Source organism: Sminthopsis crassicaudata, chromosome 3 (genome assembly GCF_048593235.1).
Source record: "Sminthopsis crassicaudata isolate SCR6 chromosome 3, ASM4859323v1, whole genome shotgun sequence".
Taxonomy (NCBI): Eukaryota; Metazoa; Chordata; class Mammalia; order Dasyuromorphia; family Dasyuridae; genus Sminthopsis; species Sminthopsis crassicaudata.
The window spans coordinates 15,897,831-15,921,223 of NC_133619.1; the positions used below are offsets into that span (position 1 = coordinate 15,897,831).

At 44.1% G+C, this 23,393-nt stretch overlaps 1 protein-coding gene and 1 long non-coding RNA gene across 3 annotated transcripts; one reads left to right on the forward strand and one right to left on the reverse strand.

Annotated features, from left to right (window-relative positions):
* Window positions 1-8,402: 8,402 nt before the first annotated feature.
* Window positions 8,403-20,363, reverse strand: SHOX2 (SHOX homeobox 2). 2 transcript variants are annotated; one of them, XM_074298075.1, is made up of 6 exons: window positions 19,634-20,363; window positions 19,418-19,576; window positions 15,988-16,196; window positions 13,439-13,496; window positions 12,645-12,733; window positions 8,403-10,552 (listed from the first exon to the last, which is right to left on the reverse strand). In XM_074298075.1, the coding sequence occupies exons 1-6, from the start codon at window positions 19,929-19,931 to the stop codon at window positions 10,292-10,294; spliced, it is 1,074 nt and encodes a 357-aa protein (XP_074154176.1). In that variant the 5' UTR covers window positions 19,932-20,363; the 3' UTR covers window positions 8,403-10,291. The 2 variants fall into 2 exon arrangements, with proteins under 2 accessions (XP_074154176.1, XP_074154175.1); XM_074298074.1 differs by lacking the exon at window positions 19,418-19,576 and having other exon boundaries at window positions 19,613-20,363.
* LOC141560227 (uncharacterized) lies at window positions 19,685-23,142 on the forward strand. Its single transcript, XR_012487660.1, has 3 exons — window positions 19,685-19,806; window positions 22,119-22,207; window positions 22,527-23,142. It is a non-coding gene; the product is annotated as an uncharacterized LOC141560227 (long non-coding RNA).
* The last annotated feature ends 251 nt before the right edge of the window (window positions 23,143-23,393 follow it).

The following is a 23,393-nucleotide window of genomic DNA, read 5'->3' on the forward strand; positions in this document are numbered from 1 at the left end:
AATATAACAAAAAATGAAATAAAGAAAGAAAAGTTGGCCTTGGAACCAGGAAGATCAGGATTCAACTTTCGACTTTGACATATGCCATTTGTGTGACCCTGCGCAGATGTTTTCATGCCCCAGAATTCTGAGTGACTCTAACATTGTAGCTGCAGAGAAGTTGCTGCCCTGCCTCGGTAGGAGAATCTCCTTACTTAGAGTTCCCTTAACCAAAGAAATCACAAATCTAAGGGAAAAAGAAGTACATACCTTACAGATAATTTTGAGGATCAAATGAGATCATGTACATACATCTCTTTCTAAACATTAAAACGCTGTATAAATGGCAGCTGTTGTTTTTATCCTGAGTTATCTTAAAAGGAAATGTGTTGTAACAATAAGTAAACAAATAAACGAATGAATAAATAAATAGATAAATGAGTAAGTGAATAAATAAATAAATAAACTATAAGCCTTGGAGTCAGGAAGAGCTGAATTCAAGTCCTAACTTTGACAGACTATAATTGAGCCACCACTAAAAGCAAGGTTATAGAAGTTACAGATGTGTTTTCAGACCTGCATTAGTAGAGAGAATTTTAAGAATGGCTTTTCCCTATGTGAATAAACTCCCAGTTCTATAATCCCTCAAAAATATTCTCATGATAAAAAAAAAAAAATCTGGTCTGTTGACACATTCATTGAAATCATTTTCAAGGGTGGTCTTTGTCTTTCTTCCTTTGCATGGAAACTCATAAATGCAACCAATAAGTATGCAACAGAAAGACAGTAATCAATTCAATATCAAAGGCACTAGATAGTTAATGCCTGAGCTCCATTTGGAGGCGGGCGTTCTGGAATACAAAGGATCTGAGGTCAAATGAAAGTGGCAACCTTAGCATCGAGAATGCCCTTGAATTATTATGGAGAAAGAGTTTGTCTCCCTGCTACACAAAGAGGCAGTGTCCCAAGCAGCTGGCCTTCTGGAGCATTACTCATAGAAAAAAAAAAACACACACACACACAAAAAAAAAAAAACCCTTTAAAATAATAGCTGTAATAATAATAGCCAGCATTTATATAGCACTTTAAGGCTTGCAAAGCACTTCACATATGTTAGCTAATTTGATCTTCACAAAATGGGGAGATTTTATTTCAATCATAAGACATATGTTCACAGGAAGTAATTCTAGCAGAAATACCTGGCAGGCACCGATTCACATACTGATTTCTCCCTAGATTGTTGGATCAGCCTGGTTAAGTCATTAGCCTTTCTGTGTCAGAAATGGAAGGGGGAGGGGGAAACATGCCCTTAGGGAAAATAAAAATATAGGTCTAAAAATGTCTCTTCAAGGGGAATCTGTATATCCATTCAGGGATAATAGTATGAGTATTCCTGGCTTGAGAATGGGAATCCTAAGATGTAATGGAGCAGAGTGGCAAGAGCATCTGGTTTCAAATTCTAGGCCCAAAGCTGTGAGATCTAAGTTACTTAACCTCCCTAGGTCAGTTTCCTCATTTGTAAAATGAAGAAGGTTGGTTGGAGCAGATAGCCCTTGAAATCCCTCATAGATCAAATCTTGAAGAAGATTTGGGGACAAAATCTTGTTAAACTCCTTACTTGGCAGACAAGGAAACTTGGTTTCAAGGAGACCTAATAATCTGATAATGAACTATCCTCCCTTTACATAAGTCTTACAGAGAAGGGGAATTACAAAGAGGGATTCGAAATTTAGCTTCTTTATGTGATCCTGGGCAAAATCATTAAACTTTTCAGAACTGTAGGACAAAGGTGTCAAAGATGTCTCTTGGCATTACTTCCAAGTGCTGCCAAGCCAGAAATTGCATTTTAATTGGGAAATGCTTAATATAATAAACAAAAATAGAATAGAACACAGATAATGTTAATATATGGTTTTCTAAGTCAATACTTGGGATCCTTATTCACTGTTGCCCCCATTTCTATTTGAGTTCTGCATCATTGCTCTAGACAATTCCCTAAAACTAGAAGTGGCTGGGAAAGGGTGTCTCATTAGCCTTTGTTCAGAGGGCTACTTATTTCTATGGGAAATTCATTGTTTTCAAAAATCACAAATGGGGCAGCTAGGTGGTGCAGTGGATAAAGCACCAGCCCTGAAGTCGGGAGGACCTGAGTTCAAATTTGATCTCAGAAACTTATCACTTCCTAGCTGTGTGACTCTGGGCAAGTCACTTAACCCAACTGCCTCAGCAAAAAAAAAAAAAAAAAAAAAAAAAAAATCACAACAACCCCATATATTACATGGCCACATAGCTGGAAGTCATATGTTTGAGAACATGGCACCTTGTATTGTTTCCTTTTGTGTTCATGTCCTTGATACCAAAGAAGTGGGATCAACAGGGTTGATTTTTATTTTTTTACATCCTTAGCATCTAACAATCATGTAAGTTCCTCCATATTAGCACAATCTCAATTGGGCCACCTAAGAACTCTGTGAGCTAGGTCCTATCAGTCTTAATATCTTCATTTTATAGGTCAAGAAACTGAAATAAACAGACTTGTCATGGATCCCATGGATGATCTTAGATGAGGAATTTGAAACTTGTTTTCCTAGTTTATCCATCCCAGCACATGAACTCTATCTATATGGCTAATGCCTTGTATATAATAGGCCAAATATAATGTTCCTTGATGAATTTAGTGGTGATTTTCACTCCAAAAATTTTAATAATATACAAAATATTATATGCAAGAGAAAATGCTTATTTAAAAGTTTTCTTTCCATGTATATTTTACATTTCCCCATCCCCATAATATTTCAGTTAACGTTCTCCCATGTTATTTATTATCTTCTCTTGCTAAGAAGGAAAGTGGAGAAAGGTGCTGATTTCCGACTCTGTCCAGTAAGACATCCACTTTGTATTGTCCTTTCTAATATTCTTATTGCGGGAACAATGGCTGCTCCTTTGAATAAAAATCTGCAAGAATCCCTGCTGAGTACATGTGATCAGTACTTTAACAAGGGGAAAAAAAAGGATGTTTACTCCTCCCTACAAGATTTATTTGACTGTACTTTAAATCCTGTCCACATGCCAGCACAGCTCCATGTAAGTACTAGACTAAATTTTTCTGTACTGTAGGCATATGCAATACTTACATTGACTGATCCATAAAATACCCTAAACAAAATGTCCTAAGATTGGGAGGATTTTTTTTTTCTTTTTTATGAATTAGGGAGTTAAAAGGAAACATTCCAGAAAGCAGCAGTTTTCCAAGCTCCTTTCGATAGGTCTGGAAGCTTTTAGTATTCCCTCTGTAAAAATATTCCTTGTCAAAATATTTCAGTACCTTGTCTAGATCTGTGTCTTCACATTTTCTAATCCTTTCTGAATTTTCAAGTTTTCCACGAATTCTTACAAAATGACTTCTTTTCGATATACATGGAGGAGGAGAGGAAACACTTGCCTACAATTATTTTTTTTAATAAATCACACTTTTCCATGTTTTTATTTCAGTCATCTTGAAGACATGTTAGTCAGCATCTGAAACATATTGTAAAGATTTAAAATTCGGGGTGTGTATCCATATATCAACAGGAGTTATGAATTATGTATATCCAGAACTGATATAAATTAGATTTTAAAGAACAGGAATCACTGGACTCAAGCTGGTCATATTAAGACATACCATGTGAAATGCAAGAACTACTTGGAATAAATTATCCAGACACTTACACTTCCATTAAATCGACACATTTATTATTTCTCTGGCAGTCGTGTTACATACCATATCCTGATTGACTGGTTTCTCTGCTCACTAAGAATCCATTAGAGGTCTAATTATCTAGAATTAATCGCATTTTATTTTCTAGAACTAAAATATCTTGAAGGTTTTTTTTTTTTTTTTTCTTTTAAACTACCCAGTGCAGTATTGGGGAAGGAGGGGTAAGTAGAGAAATTCTGAGAAGCCTATTTTATTTGTTTGTTTGTTTGTTTGCTTTTCCCTTTATATGTTTTTAGCAAATCAAAAAGACTTTAGTGAAGGTTTCCTCTATGGAACAACTCTTGAAATTAACAGCTAATTAGAAATCGGTGACAGTCAAAACAATTTAGACCTGTGTGTTGATGCACTGCCAAGGCCTGCTGAGAGTTAGATTTTCTCAAACACATTAACCCGATCTCCCAAACTTTCTGGCTTGGCATTTAGCGTGCAAGCGCTGAAGGTTACATAAACTAAACAACCCTTCTATCTTCCTGCAAATGTTTGCAATTTGTGATGTAAACTGATTTGTGAGACAACAACAGGATCCCATGTCTTCCCAAGCCAAAAAGGCATTCCCCCCCCCCAAAAAAAAAATCAAGATAGCCCTGAAATTTGAGAATTGCATTATTCCAAGATAAGCAGTGCCATCTGAGGAGCTGAAATTATAAGCAGGGGGAAAAATAAGGAGGGGGGAACAACCTCTCCAATTAGATGCTTATCATTTCAGCTTCCAGCTACGGTTTCCGATCTTCCTGGGCCTATTGCATCAAGGCTGTTAACATTAATGATGGCTTGAATAATCCCACTTAACTGAGCGTTCCTCCATTCCTGAATTCTAGAGCAGAGGAAAGCTTTGTGAAAACTCTTCCTGGTTTGATTTTCCTTTTTTAAAGAGTTTCAGGGGATTTTTTTAAAAATCAATTTAATAGCATTCCTGAGTTTTGACCCCCCCCCCCAAATTATCTCGATGCTTCTTGCCTGCCTGCCTCTTTTGGATTTAAAGCAAAATTGTTTGGGGCTCCTTTTCAGAGCTCCTGTGAACTCTGGGGGTTAGACCCTGTCCCTAACCAGCAGGGAGCCCATGCCTGCCCTTCCGAGGGCTCCAAAGGCGGCAGGACAGCCTGAGACTTTGCCCCAAACTCTGGCCAGCTCTAGAAGTCGGGACTCAGCTGGGCAGGACCGAGAAGAGAGCGGGGGAGGGAGGGGTCCATGACTTGGCTGAAAGGCCAGGGTCCGAGTGGGGAGGGACGAGTACCGAAACAAAGGTTTAACGACACCAAGAGCCTGCTCCCTTGTATTCACCAGTGGCTGCTAGCAATGGTTCCGAGAGCTCCTGGAACTATTAGAGTCCTTTCCCCCTCACCCGACTTTTCCCTCCTCGGAGCACTTCCCTGGCGAGAGGAGGGGGCAACTCAGCCCCGGGGGAAGGCAGCAGACAGACCGCGCCGGGTCTCTAACTCCTTGTACTGGGGGGGGAGGGGGGATGAGGCAAAGGAAGCAAGGCCGGGAGCTCTCGCAGCCCAGGGCTGGCCCTGGCACTCGTCCCCACGTGGGCATAGCGGACTGGGGCACACACATTGGGTTCCCGCCGCTGCCATGCTGAGTAAGTGCAGGAGCCAAGTGTTTGGGGCATGGCCACGGTCCCTGCTGCTCTCTGACTCCTCTCCAGACTTTGTCCTAACCACCCCACCACCCCACCCTCCCTGACACTCGTGGACAGTCAGGGAACCAAGACGTGGCCGGACTCTGGAGTGCAAATCAAGCAGCCCCATCTCTTCCCCCCTCCCCCCCAGTCAGCCAGAGCCAGGAGTCCGGCTCCACCGCACCCTTCCAGGCCTCTTCCCCACCAAACCCCCGAGTTCACTTCGCACAGAGATTGGCAGGCAGGGGCTGGGAGGAAGCTGAAAAGAATCAGGCAGAACTGAGGAGCTAAGAGGCCAGGGGTCAAGGGTGGAGCGGACCTTCCCATCCCCTCCAGCTCACAGTTCCTAAACTTGTCCTTTTTTACTAAAGTTGCTGAAGACTTCCCCAAGTTGGAAACTGGACTCAGTACAACTGAAAACCCAAACCAGATTTCAGAATGCTCCAAAGCATTTCTCCAGTAGTGATTCCTTTGCGAGACTTACAGGGTTTGCCCTGGAGAGGAAGAGAGGATCATGGGATCACAAATATAGAACTGGAGGAATCCTCAAAATTCATCTGCTCTAACTCTCATTTTACAGATGGAGAAACTGAGACCCAGAAGAGTTAAGTCACTTGCCCAAAGTCATTTTGGTATCAAATCTGACCTGGAAATTGTTTTGTGCTTTCTTTTTTTAAAATACCCTGTTTAATTCCTTGCTGGTTAGTAATAATGGGAGCTAATGATTTTATCTGTGGAGAAGTCACAATGGGAACATTTTTGTGCATTGAGCATTAATTAACTTGAAGTTGAATGGCTCCTAACCCCTTCCTGCACTCTGCCTGTCAAATATGGTTATTTCGGAACTGAAGGACAAGCAAAGATGGAGACAAACTTAGCACACGGGAGGGATGTGACCAGAGGAGAAGGAGGACAGTCGCTTTCAGGGACGTCTTTATCTTCCACTCCTTTTGATGGATTCTGGTACTCAGAAGAGAGGATAGAGGATTGGGGGAACAACAGCAACATTTATCCACAGAAAAATTAATTTCAGCTAGATTTCAGGAGGTAACAAGCACATGTTATGAGAGCAGCAGAATGTGGTACTCCAAGAAGCCACATATTGTTGAGTTCTCTTCACCTCCTCCTCAATCCTAAACTATTTTAGTGATTTCTAGAGGGTTTTCCTCCTTTTAGTTGTATGGTTTTCTTTTAATGTCCAAGACTGCCCTAGTTTTTATCTCTTTAATATACAGTTCTCTCCAACACCTGGATCCTGTCTTTACTACTTTGGAATTGGGCAAGAAGAAAGAGTACAGGAAAATCCTCTCCTGACTCCATGGACATGTGACACAAATGTTTGAACCAATCACACACAGGCCAAACTCACAGAACCAAAGCACATCCGTTCCTTCTCTCTGAGTTTTGTAGAAGGCTGTTTTCAATGGAAAGAAAGAAAGAAAGAAAGAAAGAAAAGAAGAAAAGAAAGAAAGAAAGAAAGAAAGAAAGAAAGGAGAAAGAAAGAAAGAAAGAAAGAAAGAAAGAAAGAAAGAAAGAAAGAAAGAAAGAAAGAAAGAAAGAGAGAGAGAGAGAGAGAGAGAGAGAAAGAAGAAAGAAAGAAAGAAAGAAAGAAAGAAAGAAAGAAAGAAAGAAAGAAAGAAAGAAAAGAAAGAAAGAAAGAAAGAAAGAAAGAAAGAAAAGAAAGAAAGAAAGGAAGGAAGGAAGGAAGGAAGGAAGGAAGGAAGGAAGGAAGGAAGGAAGGAAGGAAGGAAGGAAGGAAGGAAGGAAGGAAGGAAGGGAGGGAGGAAGGAAGGGAGGAAGGAAGAAAAGAAAGGAAGGAAGAAAAAAGGAAAAAAGGAAAGACTCTACTTACTAATCTCTCTTCTTAGCAGGAGGGGTAAAATAGAGTTTCAGAGTCAATAAGGAACAGAGGGAGGTTATTCTCAAAATGTCTGAGATTTATAACAGCATTGTTAGGAGAAAAGTCAAACACTCTCCAACCAATACAGGGCATCATTTTTATACAGATCAGGAATTCTTAAGCTTTTTTGTATCATGGATCCCTTGGCACTCTTTTGAAATATATAGATCACTTCTCAGAATAATACTTTTAATGGCACAAAATGTTCAGGATGACAAAGTAAAATAATTATGTTGAAATAAAGATTTCATTCCCCTCCCATCCAAGTTCACAGACTCCATGAAATGTATCCACAGAGCTTTCAGAGTACAGGTTAAAAATCCCTGACTAAGATCAAAGGGATAGTGATAGGCCAGGAGTTTCTTCCTGCTAGTTAAGCCTTTTGAATATCTCCTCAAATAGTACAGCTACAACAGAGACTACAGCATTTTTCACAAATCCAATTATCTTTACTTTACCCCTCCTCATTCAGTAGCTTTGGACTCTTAGTGTGCCCAACCTCCCCAATTCAGCCCTCTTACAGAAAAAGACTAACGCAGAGACAGAGATAAACAGAGACAGACACAGAAAGGCACAAAACAGAGATAGGGATTGAGAGTTGGGAGGAGAGCAGTAGACTGTTCAGCCATTCTAGCACTATATTTAGGATCTGGGGTGAAGTCTGGAATTCTGGAAAAAATATATAAGTAGAAATATAAAAGGAGTTCAAGTCTTGAAATCTGTCTCTAACTCCATTAAGTTCACCCTGAAGGAAATCTTTTTTCCCCCAAAATAAGTTTCCTGAGGGAAATCTTACTTCCAACTGAAGCATCTTTTTCATATGCCCATTAAGCAAGACCCTTTTAGGATAGGGATATTTTAGTTTCGCTATTCGACTTAGTCTGAATACCTCCATTAAATGAACAACTGGAAACTTGATTTCTAACGCTTCCTGGATTAAAGGGGGAGGGGGAATCCTGGATTTAATTGTTAATGAAAAGTACAATACTTCCCTTTTACCCTCATCAAAACACTTGTTTAACTCAATAGAAAGGTTGAATGTAGCTTCTGCCCTTGCTTCACACAGGCGCCAGACACGCACACGTTTATCAGAAAGAAAGGACGTCACAGGTGATTTATAACAGAAACAAGAGCAAAAATGATGAGAACCCGTTAACGCAAACTTTACTGATTCCATTCAATTGATCGCAAAGTGTCTTCAATGGATAACTTGGCACTTATTAAAAAGGTTTAACAAAAGATGAAAGGAAACATATTGTACCGACAACACAGGTCTTGAAATAACAGCATCTTCTCGTTCGAAATAAGTTAACACACTAGAAAAAATATGGTAAATATAAATAATTTTGTTTTCATGGAGAACAAATAGTTACAAAGCCCATCCGCTTACAAGAGTTCGTTTAGAAGAGCTTTTCTTCTTTCTTGTAAATTAAAAAAGAAAAGAAAGAGGCCGGATGGGAAATTGAGATAGGAATTACCTAGATGGAGTGCCTCCAGTTTAAATATCTCTATGGATTGAAACTAAAACGAAGCAAAACAAAAATCTTCAAGGTTACTTAATAGATACACCTTTGTGAGATAAAATGTAAATGTTGATAGTCAACTATCAAGTCACACGTTATAGCCAAAATAAACTTTGTTCGTGTGTATCAACATATCTTACACGTACCTAGTACCTGGACCTAGCTGGGCTTTCTTTAAGGTAAATTTGGAAATGGGAGGGGGGCGGTTATGGAGAGGGGACAAGAAACAATTCTCGCTGACGACCTCAGGGAAGTCGAGAGAGAGTAAAAAACATTCACATTCACTTTCTCTTCCGTGTCTCTCTCGCTTTTCTTCCCCCACATTGTTCTGCCCTTCTCCATCCTCTCAGGACAATCCGTGGACCCATACAGAGGGTGGGTTCTTTTTTCCCCCTCCAGGACTAAAAGGGGAGAAGAAAAATCCATTTCCAGCCGCATTTGATTTTTGTTTTTCCTACTAAAGATGAAGATGAAGTGCAAGTGACCCGAGGGGAGGTGGAGTAAGGGAGGGTGGGAAGGGGACACCATCTATGGAATACAAGAAACATGCAAACCGCATTCTGTTGTCAGGAGTCCGGACAATTTAGCCATGAGAATTTCGCAGAGAAATCGTCATTGTCCATGTCCTTATTGTTCACCTTAGTGTCATTTCTCTCCGTGTTTGTCTTCTTTCTTCTCGCTCTTCCAGACGTGGTGGGTTTTCAACTTAAAAAGTATCTGACTCAACGTAAAAGGAGGCCCGCCTCTCTTATCAAATGTCTTGTAGTAAAGTGAGCTTCGCAGAAAAAGGTCAGTTTCAAAACCTGTGAACTTCCCAACTGCGTGTCTTTTTCATCTTAATTCTTTAAATAAGTATACATCTTCCTTCCTCTTCGCCGTCTTTGCCCATTAAAGAAAAAAGAAAAAGAAAAAAAAAATTTTTAAAGTTGGTACCGCCCCCCAAAGACCTGGAGTTTCGTCCATGTCAATTCCCAAACTTTTTATTGTAGTAAATACTTTTTTTTTTCCTCCTTGATTCTGTTACCGTTGTCCAGCTTCTGTGGAATGGGGATGAGAAATCAGTGCCTTTCTCTTTTTCTCTAGTTTTTCAGTCTTTTGTGGGATTCTGTGATTAGCCATGGGTTTTTGTTTTTGCCTTCCAAGCCTCGGTCCTCCGCCGTGGCTTTGCCAAGAGGCGAAGTTTCCCTCTCCCCACCTTGTCCCCTCCCCGACCCCTCCCTCCATCGCGTCCGAGTGCCGGGACTTTACAAAAGCAGGATCAGTCTGGGCCCTTTGTGAGAGCCGGGGCCGTGGGGTCCTCCGGCCTGGCCCGGGGGCAGGACAGGGTGGGGGCGACGCTGGGACGCGGGTGTCCTTGATCAGAGTCTCTCGGAAGAGGAGGTCAGGGGAAGGAAGGAGAGGGGGGAGGGCGGCCCCGCGGCCCCGGGGGTGAGGGGCCCAGCGGCCGGCGGCCTGAGGACGAATGCCGGGATGAGGATGAGGAGGGCCGGGCGGCGGCGGCGGCGCAGTCACAGCCCCAGGGCCGCCGCGTGCTTTTTGGCTTTCAGTCTGAGGTCCGCGATGCTGGAGTTCTTGCTGGTGGTCTTGGCCGCCGCGGCGGCCGCCACCACGGAAGCGGCCGACGCCGACTCGGCGGCCAGCGTGGCCAGCGGGAGGCCGAAGGGCGGCGCGGGGAACATCATGTAAGGGGCGTGGGCCGCCAGGTGCGGGTGCAGGTGGTGGTGCGCGTGCGCCGCCACGGCGCTGTCCAGCTGCAGCTGAGCCTGAACCTGAAAGGACAAGGGCGTCACGTTGCAATGACTATCCTAAGGGTGACAACGAGAATAAAATAAAAACAGAGCATTAACACCGCCCGGCCTAGCGCGGCGCCCCGAGTCCGTCCAGCCTGCCGAGGGGGAGGGGGGCTGAGCTGGGGGGCGGAGGTCAGACCGGGCGCACGTGGTGTGGGCAGGGCCGGGAGTGCCCGTCTGCCTCCCCTCTGCTCTGGCCGTGCCCTCCGTTCCCCGGAGGCCCGGGTCGCTGCCTCGTGCTGCCTGCCTCGATGGCCCGCTTTCCTCCCTGTATCCGCCAGTGCATCCCTACTGTTTGGGTCTGCTCGTTCCGTCAGGTGCACGGCCAGGACTGGGGTGCAGGAGCCGGACACCGCGCTCGCTCAAACCTTTCATCCCGCACACAAGAGACACTGCCTGGGGGGAGTGCGGGGAAGGGACTCTACCTCCTCCCCTCCAGTCCTCAGCATCTCTTCAACCTCCTCGCATCACAATTAGACCCCGCGATGGGGATAAGCCCTGTCTGTCCGACGGAAAGCAATCTTGGGGTGGCTGAGGTCTGGGTCCGAGTGTTCTCTGGTACTCATCTAACTTGGGGACGAGCCTGGGAGAATTACTTAACATCTCCGAAGCACTTTTGGAGACTAAATTACAAACAAGTTCCCGGAAGGGTTTTTTGTTTGTTTGTTTTTGTTTTGTTGTTTTTTTATTTGTTTGTTTTTTGCCTTTAAAGAATCAGTCCCCTAAAGCTGTTTTTCCCAAGAGGCAAAACTTCCCTCTCCCCATCTTGTCCCAAGAATTTCCCACACTACTGAAAACCCAAGTCAGGGCTTGAGTTTAAAAAGCGCTTCCTTAACAATCATCCTGTGAGGGAGGAAACTGAGGTCCAGAGAAGCCTCAGAAGTTGGAAAGGAACCTCCAAAGCCATTTAGTCCTCAGTGCCATCATCTCCACGAGAGCCGGAATTAATGGAAACGATGGCAGGGAGGTTCCTTCAGGCAACAGAATTATCCAAGATCACTCAGTTATAAGTAACAGAGTAAAGATTTGAACTACAGCATTAAAGTCTGACAGGCAAACAATCAAACTTTTTCTGGTATATAATGAATGTTTTGGGGCCTGCAAAGGTATCTATGTCTACCACGGGGACCTGAGTGTGAACATGTACTTTTTAGGCTTCCTCTTTGAAGATTCCACACCCGCACTCCTGTTCCCACATCCCCATTTTTTCAGCCTCTTTAGAAGCTAAAATGCCAGATTCAAGATAGGCAATAAATTTGGACAAATCATCATCACTTTAACACCAGCCCCCAAATCATAAGGTAGCCTCACCCAAACATCTAATTGGAATGCAACATTTGAAGTATTGCACATAAAAACACAGAAATGCCCAGTTTCAAAAAAAAATAAAAATAAAAATAAAAAGTAGAGGTGAATGGGAACCATGAAAGAAGATTCAAAAATACAATATCTAACTTTGACAGGAAAGAGTAGAGGGGGAAGAGGAATTTTCCAGGAGCAAATCCTTGCTGCTAACTGTCCTTTTTAGATGTAACTTAAAGGTTTCATTACTGATGAAGATGGGAATTGGGAAAGTACAGGGAAGACTGGCTGGGTTTCTCTTCTGTTAGGCAAGAACCGTTATCAGAAAAGGGCTTTACTTTAGGAAAACTTATTTTTTGTTTTAAGATTAGACATTTGACTAAAAATTGGAGAATAACTCAGAGAATATAGAATGGATATGATTAGAAATTGGAGAACAGACAAAACACACGAATGATGCTTTTGAAATCCTTTACACTAACTTCTGCATTGGAACTGACAAACTTAATCAAAAAGCTTTGCTCTCCACTTCCCAAGTGCAATCTTTACTGCATTTTTAAAGGACTGGTTACTGCTCCCTGTTCTCTGTGGAGCTCCCAGTGAGAACAAAAAGAAGTGTTTGGGCAGATCCCAGACAGTGTATTGCTTTTTTAAAGGGTATGAGTCTATCATATCATCTTAACATCAATACCACAGGTGCACGTCAAACAGCTGGGGGAATCTCTGGGAGAAGGGGGTGGGAGTAATCCACAACAGCTCAAGTACTTGCCTGCTGAAATGGCATCCTCAGAGCACCTACATTGACATATGGTGCAACTCTACAAGCTTCAAACTGGCTTGCAGCTCCTATTAGTACGCCTGCAACAATAAGAGAAACAAATCCGTTGTTTAAAATTTAAAAAAAATCACATCTCATTATATTTGTATATTGTATACATACATATACAGGATACATATGTATAAACATAAGTATATTTAAATATATATTCATATGTACATATGTGGTTAACAATACAAATAAACACCAAAGTGGACTAAATTCTGTTTAGAGCATATGGAGTAATGGAGTCATCTTCTTAGTTTAGTACTTTAATGTTAAATCTCATATTAATAATTTATATGTAAGATTTCACACCTATACCCCCAAGGCCTCTTTCAAGTATTCTGTAAACACTCAAATGGATATATGATTTCATCTAGCTGGATGTTCCCTTCAAAGATGCAGATTGCAGCTCATAAATTAAGTAAACAAGAACATCTTTAAGGGCTCTTCTTCTGGTTGACATTATATCTAAATAAGGTTTCTAACAGAATTCAATTCCATTCAACCCAGTAATTAAACATCTAAAGTGGAAGATAAAACACAAAACCAAACAGTTCCTTTCCTCATGGTGTTTACATTCTATTTGAGGGACAAATAACAAACACAAATAAATAGATAGAAGATAACATGCAAAAGGATTCAAAGCAATTTCAAGATGGAGAGGGCTTCTCACCCAGGGGAGATGTCAGAAAAAGCATCCTATAGAAGGAAATGACCCAAACATATTTTAAGAAACGTACCTTTATGTAGCTGATTTTCTTGTTTTCTACATTTTGCTCTTCGATTTTGAAACCAAACCTAAAAGGGCAAAATAGAAATAGAAATTACAGCTCAAAGTAAAAAAAAATTATATATCAAAGGACATTGGAGTTATAAGTAATGATATTAGGGTCTCCACATTTCTTTCAAATCTCCATCTTACAATTTCATTTTTCCAAAGTCAAAAACCCAAAAGGAACTCTTCCAAATAGAAAGATATATTTCATGGACATTTGGAAGATAAATTGTTTCTTGATAAATTACTGAGGGCCTTGGTTTCATCTTTCCACATTATAGAGTCCCCAAAGACCTAAATCATTCCCTGATACCTGATACTAACTTGTGATAATGGGTTTAGATGTTTGAGCAGTAAGACCTGGGAAGAGTGTGCTCATTAATAGACTGTAATATTAATTAGCTTTATCTTCAAGAAAAACTACCACCAAAGCATTTAATGACTTACTTTTATGGGGTGGGGGGAAGAGGGGCAATTAGTGCCATAAAAGCTTCACTACAAAGAAGTTGAGAATTTCTCTCCTCCTCTGTGTAGTAGAATGTAACATAGAAACAGAATAATTGTCTCGTTAATATGATAATCGAATTTGCTTCTATAGAAAAAAAAAAAAAGATTGAAAGTTACTGGGAAGCTGCAAACCAAAAAGCTATCTTTAAAACTTAAAAAAAAAAAAAAAAAACCCACAAAAAAACTGGAGAAATGAGGACATGATACAGTTTACTTCCTGGGAGGGAAAGAATTAGATGGCTCAAATTTCAGTGTGGGAGAGGAAGGCTTATATTGAGCAGCTCCTGGAATTTTGCATCTTCTTCATAAATATCCCGGTTTAAAGAAGCAAATTTATCAATACAAAAAAAAATATATTAAAAGTCACAGTCTGGTTTCACATCTCTGCCTACAAAAATAGCCTTGAGTTGATTCCTTTGCCAATCAATGCAAATAGCACATGAGATATGACTGCCTAACTTTTCCAGTTCTGGTTTCAGTGGAAAGTGTTTCATCCGTATATCTTAACAAAAATCACCCCACAATTTAGCATGATGAGAGCGCAGATTTTGCCTCTAGTTGTACTTTTAGAGGAGCTGGCACATCTCCCTTCCCCCCACCCCCACCCTTACCCCACACCAAAGCATTTAGGTTAGCATAATTTTTTCTGCTACTTTCACTATATTATTACTATCATTTTAGACAGCTTCTGAGACTTAGGAAGAGCCCTCAGTGGGCCAGCCCTGAGAGGGGAAGGGGTCTTATGGGGAGGCTGTGATGACAAAGACCGCTTACTATGACTTTTCTGGTCCAACGTGACCGTTCTGTTTAGGTCCTTATCCTATTACAAGATGCAGGGAAACCCCCTAAGAATTGTGTGCATAGTCTGGTGCAGATGGTGGTCTCTGCGCACAAAGATTGAGGAGAGTATCTGTTACAGCGAGACTTCGGAACAGCTGCAGATGTTTGGGGCCTAAAACTACTCCATGTGTTCAAACAAATAATGACCATCATTTTCTCCCATTTTATTATTTGAACGGAAATACAATCGGAGACATTTAAATTTATCCTCGCTGGGCAAGCTGGAAGATTCCCCGAAAGGGAAAAGAACGAAAAACAGAAGAGAAGCTTGCTGCTGCTTCTGCTATTCCAATCGCCCTCGAGAGGGGAAAAAAAAGACAAGCAGGTCTGATTCTTGACGCAATTGGATAGGGCTGAATTGCGGCTGTCCCACGCTGTGGAAAGGGCAGCAGCGTTTCGCAAAACAGCCCCCTAACTTGTTCCCCCAAGGAGCAAACAGGACTCGAGAAAACTAGCGATCTCGGGAACAAAGAGCGCGAGACCCGCCTGAATTTGTGCCATCGGCACAGTTTGAGTCTCCCGTTAACCGGCCTGTAAATTTCTGCCCTTAACAGTTACTAATTTAGTTTATAGTCTTTACATCTATAAAGTTAATGGCCGTATCCGCGTGGCCGACCCAGCCCCCGGAGCGGATTTTAGATCAAGGCCAGCTCCCGAGAACCAAATAGCCGCGGCGGCGCAGGATGACAACGATCACCACGGCTGCTTCTTTTTTTTAATGCTTATAAGAGGAGTTAAACCCCCCGAAGCCGGGAGCGAGAAAACCTCAGAGAAACTTTGAGCAGCTTTGGTTTTGTTCGAAGGAGGTTTTGAAAAATTAGTATAAAAACTCAATAGAATGCTAATCTCTCCGGGGTGAGGGGAGTGGGGGAGTTTCCCATAAGCACTTTCTCCCGACTCGGGGAAAGAAAGGCCCATGCACTCCCTCTTCCTCTGGGTCGCGGATGGACATAGCGCACCAGCTACCTCTCCGGTCCTGTAAGCCCCCCGCAACCCACCCGATCCCCCCTCCCAGCCCGATTGCTGTGGGCTGGCGCGCGCGCGCAGACTCACGCACACGCGCGCGCTCCCCCACACACAGAGACCCTCGCGTGCGCGCGCGCCCCCACTCACCGCTCGGCTTGGGCCGGCGCCACCAGCCCAGTCGGTGCCCCGCGGCCCAAATACCTGCACTCGGGCCTCGGACAGCCCCAGCCTCTGGCTCAGCTCTTCCCGCATGAAGGCGTCCGGGTAGTGCGTCTCATCGAAGAGTCTCTCCAGCTCGTTCAGCTGCTCCAAGGTGAAATTGGTCCGACTGCGCCTCTGCTTGATTTTGGTCTGGCCTTCGTCCTCCATCACTTTGGCATCCTCCTTACGGTCCTTCAGCTCGGGGGAGACTGCAAGGGGGGTAGGACGAATACAGATGCGGACACCCGCGAACACTCACACGCGCGCGCGCACACACACACACACACACACACACACACACACGGCGACAGCAAATTCAAGGTTGGCCCAAGTGTCAGGGCTGCTCCACCTGCTCCCCACTCCTGCCTACGAACACGGGCGTGCAAAAGGGAAAATAAGCTAGTCCGTGCTCTGAGAAAGGCTCAAAGGTCAGGCCGGCCTGGGAGGACCGTTAGATGAGGAGGACTGGGTGATTCCTGAAAGACCTCAGGAACGCAGTCCGTGCTCCGATCTCTGCCGCACACTGCCACACAACCATAGCGAATGGTGTGGCGAAGGCTCTCAGGGCACGGGCTGGCACCCCACGTTCTCTCTCTCTCTCTCTCTCTCTCTCTCTCTCTCTCTCTCTCTCTCTCTCTCTCTCTCTCTCTCTCTCTCTCTCTCTCTCTCTCTCTCTCAATCCTCGTTTCTGCTCCTCTCTGTCTCTCCCTTACTCTGGCTCCCACCAAGATCAGGAGATAGATGGGTATTGTTGGGCGGAATCAGGCCAGTGATTAATGCCTCCGCCCGCGAACCCTCGGCTCTGGCCTTCTCCACATGGGATCCTCAGAGCTCTGGAGTTATTCGCTCCGGTCTGACCTGTGGAGAAAAAGCTCCTTTCTGGCCATCCCCTCGGTCCCTGGCTGCTGCAAACTTGCTGATCTTATTTGCTAACCATTCTATCGGAGTGAGGCGTTTTGTGGGGGAGGGAGGATGAGAGGGAGAGCAAGAGGGAGGGAGAAGCTGACACGTCAAAATGTAGGTAGCGGTGTTCTTGGGGGCTAGGGGACAGCAGCAGTAGAAGCAAGGTTGGCCCAGACTGCCTGGATTGCTCAGGCCCACCCGGATGCTGTCCGACCCCTCTCGTCTTCTCCGCCCAGCATCCTCGCTCCGGACCCGGGAGCGGGGACTCGTTCACGCCATGTTTACTTTCCCGGTGGCGGTACCACATCCCAGGCTCCCGCCAGCAACAGAGAGGGGAAAAACAAAGCTCTGGGCTGGCGGAGGGGCAAGCCAGGCGTTATTTGTCCTTCCCCTCCTCCTCCTTCTGTCCTTAAGAAACGAAATCAAAAACCTCACCACGTAGCAACGCTTTGTGTAAATATCCATGTATATATCCATCTATATCAACAGGTTTAAGTGCTATATTTACCATCCCGTGTTTCTATTGGTTGATCCCTGCCTGTTCGTGAAATCGACAGCTCTGTTTGTTTAATAAAACATGCATTTTTCCCCCTGCCCTGAATTGACACACGCCAGCTGATACGGCCCATTTCTTTCTGCCCTTTTCTTTTCAAATGGACACTTTGGGTTATGGAAATCACCGAGCGATCGTCCTCCCCAGTTCCACGGGTGAAGGAGCTGCAGCTCCCTCTTCCACAGGAACTCCCAGTCCCTATTTTAGCGTTTCTCAATGCCATTTGGGCTCGAGAAGTCCGAGTTTGAACGAGCACGGCCTGCCCTCTTCCAGCTCTTCCCAAGCCAGAATCCCTCTCCGTATTTGTTCATAAAAAAATCAAATCAAATCTGCTGCTAAGGAGACTCAGTCCTCAGAGTTCCGACGGGCACCAGAAATCATTTGGCCTGAGCTCTGAAACAAACGATCCCGGACACCAGATGCAGGTTTTTTAAACAGAGAAATACACCTCAAGCGCAGAGGGCCCTGGGAACATGCAAAAACCAGCCTATTTCCTCTTCCAAATTATCCTCCAAATGGGAAGACAAAAAAGGAATGAATCAGAGCAACTAAGCAACGCAAATCCATCGCAGCCCTAGCACTGCCATATATTTTAGCTGTTGTTCTAATCACGAATTCGATAGACATCTAGTTTGACAAGCATCTGCCCTTTCTGAAAGAAAGAGGAAATTTGTATCAAACATCCTGGACCATTTTTTTCCAAGCCATAGTCATAAATTGTTTCAGGAAAATATCAGCGGGGAAATATAGGCACCCAAATCCGCTAAAGAGGCACAAATGTTTTACCCATTTCGTGCCACCCCAGACATCGGTGGCTGCATTTCAAACTTTTGACTGCAGGGAGGGAGAGAAAAAAAAGATATTCCAAATTGTAAATCGATTAATAGATTTAATTTAATATGTGTCAGGCCAGGCTCCCTGCTTAGTGGTCTCTAAACAGGAACAGATCATGTTATAAACAAGGTAATTGTTTGCTTAAATAGCTGATTCCATGCTTGCCACATATTTTCTAATTGGAAAAATATGGCTGCACCCTAGTTAATTTATACGTGAAGTCCCGGATTAATTTTTATTATCGAAAGCCTTGGAGTTTGGGATGTTCTACCATCACCATAAAACAAACTGTAGTTTGCTTGCTTTGTTTGTTTGTTTTTTTTTTCCCCCCTGCACTAACTCTCTCCTGGCGGCCAAAGTTCAATTTTTTTTTTTTCAAGACCAGAGTCCTGACGGATTGTGGACCAGAAAAGTCATTTTAAGCAAAACAAAATCCTCAAAGAATACCTAAATCCATTGGCCTGATCGAAAATGCACAGCCTTAAGAGACCCAGTTGAGGCGTATTTTGATAAACGCTGGCTGCAAAGATTAGACTTCTTTACTCGATGGATAAATAGACATTAGGACAATCGAGAAAGCAGCAGCAGTCTCCGGAATGAGTTCGCTGGAGCAGAGAGCGAGATGGGGAGAAGGAAAGGCGGAGAGGGAGGAAATCAAATCTTTCTATAATAGGAAAGTGCAAGAGCTTAAAAAAGGAAGCCTTCCTCTCAGACTCCGAGCAAAGAGTCTCAGCTTCAGGCGGGTAACAAGCGAGCGCCCCTAAAACCTAAGGCAGCCTAAAAAGGATGCCTCTCGCTCTTCAACTTTTCTGCACGGGCTCCTGCCCAGACTAGGCACAAGATACTCTAGCTAGCAAAATGCACTTTAGTGGAATGAATACAACAATGTCTGCAGCGCAAAATGCACACACACACACACACACACACACACACACACACACACACAAACACAATCAAACCACACTCTCCCTCTCTTGCCACCTCCCCCGGCTGACTTTTAAAACAGGCTGGCCGCATTTCCAAGGCTCTCCATCCCAACCCCCAACCCCCAGAATCCCGGACTCTTGGGTCCTCTCCCCGCCAGAGTTGAAGGGGATGGGGGGAGGGGGGAAAGCGCGGTGTTTCGGGTCTGGCCGTTACCCTCAGTGAGTTTGGGACTGCCCGAATCCCTGGTTCTCTCAGCGGCGCCCATGTCCAGTTCCCGAACGGGAGACCGCCCTCCTCCTCCTCCTCCTCCTCCTCCTCCTCCTCCTCCTCCTCCTCCTCCTCCTCCTCCTCCTCCTCCTCCTCCTCCTCCTCCTCCACCTCCTCCTCCACCTCCTCCTCCTCCTCCACCTCCTCCTACTCCGCCGCCGCCGCCTCCTCCCGCAGCTCTCACTGCGGGGCTGCAGCCGTCCTCCCGGTTCGATTCGCTGCCACCCCCCGGCTCCTTGCTGCTCCGAACCGGTCCGCTCTCCAGGACCTCTCTGTACGTGATCACCTCCTTCTTCTCCTTCACTTTCTGATCAAAAGACTTGGAGACAAACGCTGTAAGTTCTTCCATGGTCTGGCCCGATTGCCGCGCTCTCTCTCTCTCCTTCCTCCGATCGCCTTCCCCTTTCTCTTTTTTCTTCTTCTTCTTTTTACTGTTCCAAACCCCCCAATAATAACACATCAATGGGGACGGGGGGGGTGGAGGAGAAAGAAGGGGGGAGGAGGTGGTAGCGGTAGTAGTGCTGGTGGAGGAGGAGGAGGAGGAGGAGGAGGAGGAAGAGGACGAGAGGAGGAAGAGGAGGAGGAGGAGGAAGAGGAGGAGGTGCAGGAGGAAGGGGAGAGGAGGAGGGTTGAGGGCAGGCTGGAGTCAAATGGAAGCTGATGTTTCCCAACTGGAGAGATCTTGTTAAATGTTAAGATCTTTGACAATTCTTCCTGCTAAGAGTTCGGATCTGATAGTGATGTTGCTTATTGAAGTCGCACTATTTATACTTTGCAAAGCCGGCCCCTTGTTCTGAGCAAATTATCTCCCCTTGCAATTCTGAATAAAGCCCCTTCTCCTGTATCAAGCGAGCCACCAAGGAGAGATGGAGAGTGAGAGAGAGAGAGAGAGAGAGAGAGAGAGAGAGAGAGAGAGAGAGAGAGAGAGAGAGAGAGAGAGAGAGAGAGAGAGAGAGAGAGAGAAGGAGAAGAAGGAGGAGGAGGAGGAGGAGGGAGTAAGGGATAGGAGGAGGAGGGGAAAGGGTGGGGGAAATGAGGGGGTGGGGGTGCGGAGAAAAAAAAAAAAAAGGATCGCTGGTCCTCCAGGTTTTCAGATCGCTGTGGCCGGGGTTGCTGTCGGCCATTAATCCAGGATTGACAAGAATCCCTAATTAATTTAATTAGGCGTGGATCTTGCGCTAGTATCCCGACTTAGTTAAACACAGGGGAGAAGGGCAGGATCTGCAGGGGAGGGGCCAAAGTGGAGCTGACAGTGGTGCTTGGGGAGGGAGAGCCGAGGAGCTGGCTCTACCTCTGCGCGTCTTCCTTAGCCCGCTTGCAGAGAGCCGGAGCTGCTGCTAAGCTTCGCAGGTGACCCGCCCGCTATCCAAGCAAAGGGAAGAGAAGCAGCGGAGGGGGTCAGCCCAGACGCGGCTGATACTTTGGGGAGGGCCGGCGGCCACCAATCCCCGTTTGGTTGGTTTGTTTTTCCAAACCTTGGCTAATGCGTTGAATTATATTTGGGAAAGGTTGGTCTGTCCAATTTCTTGAAGAGAGGTTTTCTGACTAGGGTATTTTAAGCCAGGTGTGGTGGCCTTTTCCCCATTCCACTTTCCTCTCCTTGCTTCTTTGCAGAGGAATCCTTCCAAGTGTTGTCACTTCTTGAATTTCTTTAAGGATTTACGCTAAAAAAAAAAAAAAAAAATAGTGTTTACTTTATTTTCCTTGTTATACAAAATATATTTAAGATACACTAAAAAACTGGTCATTTCTCAATTCTTGGGTCTCCGTTTCTAAATCTGTAAAATTAAAAAACTGCGCAAGAGGATCTCTGACGTCCCTTTAAGCTCTGACACTCTAGTATTTCAGATCATCTCTCTCTCGAAAAACAATAAAAACAGCAACAAATCAAACCCCTTTTTAAAAAGTGCTCTTTTCATCGTATTTAGCATTTTAGTTACATTTTATTTGATTCTCCAATTTTGAACGAGATTCTCGTTTAACTCTGAACTGTGTATAGTGTCTCTCTTTCATTTATCCTGCAGTTTACAGAGGCTGGGGGAAAAACATTTCATTGGAAGAATAAGTTCGGAAATATTCTTTCTTTGGTGTAGGGGGAAGTGTACAAGTTCTTAAGACTACATCTCTAATGTAATTTATATAAACAATTCCCTCAAAGGAGCATCTATATTCGAAGGCCAAGGTATTCTACCCATTAATACATTGAGTCCAAGGAGTCTGCATATAAATAAATATAGGCACAAAAGGACACCCAGAAATGCATTTTTATGTGGCTCATATTCACAAATATGTCCCTCCATGCACATCTGATTTGGAAATTTCCAGGAGATGCTACCTCCATGATGTTCACTATTAAAATACTTGTTACTGATATTGAGTCAAATCATCTGGTTCAATATGAAGTCGCCTACAAGACTGAACTGATATCAATCGCCCCCAAAAAAAAAAAAAATCAGTTAGAACTAGAAAAGTTTTTCCAAGAGCAATGACACAAATGAGCGGAAAAGGGAAAGGAATTCGGGAGAGAAACCATTATGGTTCTAAATTTTAAGTATATTCTTCTCATGAAAATTCTTCTCCGGTGACCTGAGGTAAGAAGGAGTCTCTGCTTGTTTTTTTGATAATACTTTTTATCTTCCTTTTGCAGATTAAATTTCCCGTTAATATTTCTGGACAGGATATTAGAGCCTCCGAGCGTTCCCTTGTTTACCTCCTTTGGGACAGTTTACACAAATGGTATAACTTCAATAATCGGATCTCTGGCAATCCAACTTTCCATTCTTCGAAGCGGTATTTTATCATTGTATTTAGAAGTGGGTCTGCTTTTCCTAGCTTTACATGGATATATTTTTTTAAATAAATTATCTGAAACATTTATTTCTCTTAAAACTTAATCCCACTGCACACCAAATTCACTGACCTCTGTGAGTTTAAAAGTGGGGTTTAGAACTTAGCTCGCAAACTGCCAGGGAAGGAAGCATTTTGATTCCTAATGTATTCTGGCCTCTAAAACGCAACAAACCTATAACTTTGGCCTCTTTTATTCAATTTTCAGATTACTTATGAGAAAGATCAAGAATGCATCCAATTAAATGAACGTGAAGCTCCGAATTATCCAAATGTGGCTGTCATTTAAACAGTCGAGACGCCCCAACGGTATCTGTTGTCCCTGGCAGGGCTAGGAAGTCTTGGGTGAGACAGAAGCTAATCTAGTTTCTTCGTCGTCTTTTTAATTTTTATTTTTGGTTCATTTCGATGCGAACTTAAGTTTAAGATCCTGCACTGACTCTTAAAGGTAAACGCTAGGACCTTAGAACACATGAAAAGCTCGGTAATTTACAAGAGGATGAAAAACAAAGAGCTCGGTGCTTCAGTCAGCTAAATGAGAGCCTGGAAGATGCTGGCGGGGCGGCGGTTGGTCCTCAGAGGAAGTTATCCCGGATCCGCAGCGTCTGCGCCACAGAATCCCCCGAGTTACGGCTTATTTGAACAACCGAGAGTTTAAATTGCTCTGCAAACATTTAACTTTGCCCAGTTCTAATAACGCTGCTTCCTTAAGAGTTCCGATATAGCCCCCCCCCATCCCCTCCAAGGCAGGTGGTGCAGGACTTTGTAAAAGTGCGGTTTTCACTTTTTATTTTTTTTAATTAAAGCTCAAGTTGGAAGATTTACATTTTTAAGTCAAATAATTTAAATACACGTCAGACAAGTCGCTTAAAAGAAATGTCCCTGATTTGGGAGGGGGGCGAAGAGGGGCACACGTGGGACCGTTCGCTGGGTCGCAGCTGGACGTTGCCCCGGCCACCCGGCCCGGGACAGGTCCGGACCGCTCCTGTGCCCAGATCCCACCTTCCAGATCCTCTGGTCGCAGATCTCGCGGCTTCGCTTTGGGGCGGGGGGGGGGGGGGAGAGAGGGGGGACT

Bases quoted from the DNA above. Each gene is read 5' to 3' on its own strand.
- SHOX2 (XM_074298075.1), bottom strand. From the start codon at position 19,931: ATGTGTTATTATTGGGGGGTTTGGAACAGTAAAAAGAAGAAGAAGAAA. The intron at 12,734-13,438 runs GTACGTTTCTTA...TTATTGTTGCAG, and splicing joins AGAAAATCAGCTACATAAAG to GCGTACTAATAGGAGCTGCA. The intron at 10,553-12,644 runs GCAAGTACTTGA...TTGTCCTTTCAG, and splicing joins TGAGGATGCCATTTCAGCAG to GTTCAGGCTCAGCTGCAGCT.